The 6,351-nt window shown below is 31.4% G+C and overlaps 1 protein-coding gene across 3 annotated transcripts in view; it reads right to left on the reverse strand.

Annotated features, from left to right (window-relative positions):
• mettl24 (methyltransferase like 24) overlaps positions 1-6,351 on the reverse strand; it is a 34,458-nt gene that overhangs the window by 11,322 nt on the left and 16,785 nt on the right. For all 3 annotated transcript variants that reach the window (XM_058755761.1, XM_058755762.1, XM_058755760.1), the window contains one exon: positions 4,959-5,212. In XM_058755761.1, the coding sequence (XP_058611744.1) occupies positions 4,959-5,192 (234 nt within the window). In that variant the 5' untranslated portion in view covers positions 5,193-5,212. The remainder of the gene's footprint in view (positions 1-4,958; positions 5,213-6,351) is intronic.

Below are 6,351 nucleotides of genomic sequence, written 5' to 3' on the forward strand. Positions count from 1 at the left end.
CTATTTTTTTTTATCAATATATTTATTACCAAAAACTATTTTTAGTAGTTTTAGTTAACAATAACAACACTTCTCTTAATATATTTGATAAAATATTGAACTAATAATTGTATTCATTTTGTATAGATGTTTATTTTTGTCACATTTTCTGTCATCATTTTTAGGTTTATCCAAATGAAACTCATTAATTACATTAATTTTTTACATTATATTTTTATTTTTGCATTTGACATTATTTTATTCATTATTAAACAATTTGTCCCATAATTGTGCTATATTGTGTTTTGTGTGTGTGTGTGTGACTAAACGAGGATAATTAAACACAGCTGAAACCACATTAACTCAAACACGTGACAGAGTGTGTATGTATGTATATATATATATATAATTACGTGTTTGATTTACAAAAAAATGAATGATTTTTATTACAGTATGACAGTGATATTATTTATATTTTGTTTGTTTGTTTGTTTGTTTGTTTATTTTTTAGAATAATGACAATTTTAGGGGAATATAATTCATTGTCATGAAAATAATGTCATACAATTTTAATAATCCATATTTATATTAATTTGGTTTATCAAACTGAAATATTTCAAACCAAACATGCATTCTTGAGAATATTGCTTACACTGATAATCAGTTTATATCCTTAAAATCACTTTCCGTCCTCTTCTGTAGAATCCCTGTAACTTCCTCAATGACATCATTGTCGTCCTCCAGGAAGTGACATCATTTTGGTGGGAAAGCAGCAGCAGAAACGTATCAGTATTATGTGAGTGATCTGTGAGGCTGGTTTGTTTCATGAAGTCTGTTGTTTTCAGAGCTGGAAGGACTGATTCAGCTGCTGTCTATTTCCAGCTTGTTTTACTCCAGATTCCAGATGACGCTGTGGCTTTTATTAGAACTACATTTTTCCATCCCTCTTTACAAATGTCAAACAAACACGGTTCAACATGAGCACAACATCTGGGGTTGCAATGCTTCATCCTCCCAAGTGCCTTCAGTACTTCATAAATATTAGCATGTTTTCTCTCGCTGTACTTCTCTGTCTGCTGTTCAGTTATTAAGAGTCCACATTCTTATAATCCATCTGCACTGCTCTTAAAGGATCTGTTCACCCAAAAATGAACATTTGCTGAAAGTTTACTCCCCCTCAGGCTATCTGAGATTAGGGTGAGTGTGTTTCTTCATCAGATTTGGAGAAATGTAGCATTGCATCAGTGTCTCAGCAATGGATGCTCTGCAGTGAATGGGTGCCGTCAGAATGAGAGTCTGATAAAAACATCACAATAATCCACACCTCTCCAGTCCATCAGTTAACATCTGGAGAAGACAAAAGCTGACACAAATCCAGCATTAAGACGTTTATAATGTCTAAAATATGATCCATAATTCATAATAACGCTTCCTCCAGTGAAAAGTGCATCTCCTGTTGTCTCTCACATCAAAATCCAGCCACATATTAGTTTAGAGCTGTTTTTTCTCTCCTGATTCAGACCAGAACACTTTATCACTGGAGGAAGTGTTATTGTGGATTATCAGCTAACAGGGAATGTTCTCAGAACGTTCTCGCAACGTTATGAACAAACATTACTCCAGTAACATTAAGTTATCTGGTCTTTATTAACATTCTCAAAATGTTATTTATGTATTGTTCATGTAATGTGTTCTCCTGAAGCGATTTAGCTGAACATTCAGCAAACATTTTTTAAATGTTACACTTGTTTCAGAACATTCCGAGAACATTCAAATGTAACGATTCCGTGTCTGCAAAATGATACAATGGAGCGTTCCCTTAACATTCTTATAATTAAGAAAAAATTGCTTTTAAAATATTTTAAAAACTTAATGTTTAGTAACATTTCATAACTTAATGAAACAATTAATAATTTTTTTTTTCCTAGGCAACAGTTTGAAGTTAAAACGTCTTAATGCTGGATTAGTTTCAGCTTTTGTCTTCTCCAGATGTTAACTGATGGACTGGAGTGCTGTGGATTATTGTGATGTTTTTATCAGACTCTCATTCTGACGGCACCCATTCACTGCAGAGCATCCATTGCTGAGATACTGATGCAATGCAAACCTGTTGAAGAAACACACTCATCCTAATCTTGGATGACCTGAGGGGGAGTAAATTTAAGCAAATATTCATTTTTGGGTGAACTAGCTTTTTTTCCTGTTTTAAGGATCAGTAAATAACTTGGCGTCGTTCAAGGACCAACAAAATCGCAGCGAGTCTCTGGCGCACATGTAGCCGTCGGCTGTTCTGCGTCCACAGCTGGCTTCAATTAATTCCTGATATCCGCTCTTCAGACACGCAGAAGCCCTCGGAGCTCATGTTACAGAAACACTCGCTGTGAGACACGCAAACGCATTCAGTGCTCATTTACAAACTGTGATTTTTAAATTAAGAGTTTGATATCAAACATCACAAGTGGAATATCTGAGGAGAAGTGGGACAAGCCTAAAATATGAGGGTATATGATTAACCCAAATATCTCGAAATATAACAACGTTTGCCTGGAAAAAAGCTGCGTGTCATCAAATGATCATATGTTTGTAAAAGTTTGTTTAAATCACTAAAAACAGTGATGCTTGCCTTCACAAACCCCATAATAAATGCCTTTTGTGGACATTTAGAGTATGTCTACGTTGTAAATTAAACTCTTTTATTTCAAAACTAAAAGAAAGAGCCTTTTTACTTCTGTTAGAAGATTATAAAGGCGTATGGACTGCTGTTATTGTATTACTGAACATTGTACAACAGCATTCAAAAATTTTAACAGTAATGTTATTGAAAAAAGTCTCTTCTGCTAATCAAGGCTGCGTTTATTTGATCAAAAATGCATTTAAAATTGTGAAATAATTTTGTAATTTAAAATAACTGTTTTCTATGTGAATATGTGTTAAACTGTAATTTATTTCTGTGATGCGCAGCTGTATTTTCAGCATCATTACTGCAGTCTTCAGCGTCACATGATCTTCAGAAATCATTCTAATATGCTGATTTGCTGCTTGAGAAACATTTCTGATTATCATCAATGTTGAAAACAGTCGTGCTGCACAATATTTTTGTGGAAACCGTGATGCATTTGATTTTTCAGGATTCACAGATGAATAGAAAGTTCAAAAGAACAGCATTTATTTGAAATAGAAATCTTTTCTAACATTATAAATGTCTTTACTGATCAATTGAATGCATCCTTGATGAACAAAAGTATTAATCTCTTAATTTTCAGTCAAAAACACTGAATGGTTCAGATAGTTTTGCATGTTTGTGTCTGTGTTGATGTATCACACCCTTCATATGGTTCCAATAGAGACTATAAACCCTTCCCTCAAAATGCTGAATCTCTGCTTTCAAGATGTGTTTAATATCATGCTTGTGTGAAGCTTATTTAAATAACTTATGATGCTCTTCTGCCTGTTTTCAATGCTTTTAGCATTTTATTTTCCCCTTTTATAATATCAGTCATTATTTCTGCTGCTGTAGCTTTAAGACACCTGTATGTAAATGAGCATCATTCATTAGGATGCGTCATGTTACTGAATACCGAACAGGTTTTGATTTGTAAATGTGGGCGGTCTTATGTTAATGAGCTCATGTATTATGTACGAGTCATTTTAGATGTTTAGTTTCAGTAAATCGTCCAAGTGCACTGAAAAGGGAGCTTTGTGTGGTGCTTCGACACAGAGGTCAGAGGTCAGAGGTCAGGCCCTGCGTCTGTGCTCCAGAGAGTGTGAAAGTCTTTAGAAGAGCAGGATGACATGAATATGCTTTTGTTTAAGAGTCCTGCTGGATCCTGTTAGCGCTCAGACACGAGAACATGCCTCTAGATGACAGAAGAACTGAGAAAATATCAATCTGTGGAGTAAACTGTACCTAAAGTTGCTTCGTCTGATCCTGTTTTCTTTGCATCGACTTGTTGTAACTCTTTCTAGTAAGCTAAGTAGACGCTTTGAGAATTAGACAGTTCTCAATCAGGAGGCCACAACATGTCTTAAAATGATTTAAAGTAAGACAAAACAAGCATTAAAATAAGCTAAAACAATATGTAAGCTGACATCATATTTTGTATTTCAATTAGTTCCATTTCCAATCATTTTGTTCAATTTGTTTTGGAATTTTTCTATTGAATCAGGTTTGGAAAACTATAAAAATATGCTAAGGAATTTTTAAAAACTTCTAGAATTGGAAAGTCATGGAAATTTTCATAATGAATATAATTTTTTTCTAGTTATGTCATGTTAAATTGCTATTTGTGAGTAAGCATATGGAATTTAATTATTTAGCTGTTTGTATTTATTTTAATTAATTTATTCAGTTATTTATAATTATTTTATTTTATTATATTATTTTAATATTGTGCCACTCCTAGTTTATGTAAATACATTTATTTTGTTGAAATTGATTTATTTTAAATTGTATTTAATTATTTTAAATATTTTATACAGTGCCACTCCTACTGTAAATAAGGCTAATTTAATTATTTTATTTTAATTTATTAATGTAATTATTTATAATTATTTTATTCAGTTATTTTTAATGTAGTTCATTACCTAGTTTATTTAAAATAATTTTATTTTAATAGATTTTATTATTTATAATTATTTTATTTTATTGTTTAATATAGTTTATGCAAATAAGAAGTTTAATTATTTTATTTTTTAACAAATTAGAGTGCCACTTCAATGTAAACAAAAAGTTTAATTGCATTATTTTATTTTAATTCATTTTATTATTTATAATTGTTTTATTCAGTTAGTTTAATATGGTGCCACTCCTAGTTTATGGAAATAAAAAGCTTTGTCATTACCGCAGAAGCACCAGAGATATCATGATAAGCACATGTTGTCTTTGAGACTGGAGGCCTTTAAATCGGAGAGGTTGAGAAACGCTGAGTTATCTGTCTGAATGCAGTATTTGATGCACTGTGTATGAGGCTCTCGCTCACCCGTCTGTGATGCTTCAGCGCTGAGCAGCAGGTGGATCCAGCGTCAGCTGCAGCATCTGTTGCCGTGGCGACAGTCCTGTGATGCTGGAGACGCAGAGCCTCGAGCTGCATGTAGATGTGAGCGCAGACGCAGAGCAGAGACAGCAGCAGACACATGCGCAGCAGCAGACCACACGCACTCGTCCTCCTCCTGCAGCTGCGCAGCGGGTTCATCTCAGCCTTCAGTCCGTGCATTCAGCAAGAAGCGTCTCCATCTGTGTATGACAGAATAAACAGATTCTGCTTCACATTTTATAATGCATGACATATATTTGGAGAGCTAGCAGCAAATTTCTAAGAACCAGGGATGCAAAACCTGATAAATCAATGTTAAGCAAACAAAAAACAAAAACTTATAGGCCTGTAAAAGTCATTGAAATTAATAAAGCTTTTACAATTCCTTTAATCACTATAAAATTCACATAAATTCATTAATAATAAATACTGCAAACCCTAATGAACAATTATGGAATTTAATTATTTATCATTTTGATTTAATTATTTTATTTTATTTAATTAATTTAATTATTTAAAATTGTTATTTAATTATTTTAATAAAGTGACACCACTAGTTTATGTAAATAAAAAGTTTTTCCATCAAGATCTCAATAAAAAGAGCCAAATGATCAAATGACACTTTTTTTGTAAAGTTTTTCCATTCACTGAATAAACAAAAATAGACATTAACACATGATTATTTTAAACACTATTGTATTTCAAGAACATTTATATTTTCCTGTAAAAAAAAAAATAATAATAATATATTGTGACACATACTGTTGGTAACACTTTACAAAAAGGTTTCATTTGTTAAAATTAGTTAACATGAACTAACTATGAAAATACTTCTAAAGCATTAGTTAGTTAATTTCAACATTTACTAATAATACATATATTAAAATCTGAAGTTGTATTTGTTATAATATCTGTTGTAATATTATTTATTTAATGTAACCGAAATAACAAACTAACAACGAACAGTTGTATTTTTATAATTAATGTTTAAAGATAAAATACAACGTGCAAAAAGTATAAATAAATATATAAATATAATAAAAGTTAATCAAATTAAACGAATAAAATGTTTTAATGTTTAATGTTCTAATGTTTTATTAACTAAATTAAGTTAATAAAACAAAACAGGTTAGTAAATAAAACAAAGATTATTGGGGTACATTTAATTTCAATTTTTCTACTTCAAAATTTTACATTTAATTTAATGTTACTTGCTGTTTCTTTATAATTGTTTGTGAAACTGAGTAAATCCTACACCAATAATTTTTTCAGTGTACCTTAAATTCACTGCTCATTGTTAGTTAATGTATTAACTAACAATAACTAATGGGACTCTTAT

Source organism: Onychostoma macrolepis, chromosome 20 (genome assembly GCF_012432095.1).
Source record: "Onychostoma macrolepis isolate SWU-2019 chromosome 20, ASM1243209v1, whole genome shotgun sequence".
Lineage (NCBI taxonomy): Eukaryota > Metazoa > Chordata > Actinopteri > Cypriniformes > Cyprinidae > Onychostoma > Onychostoma macrolepis.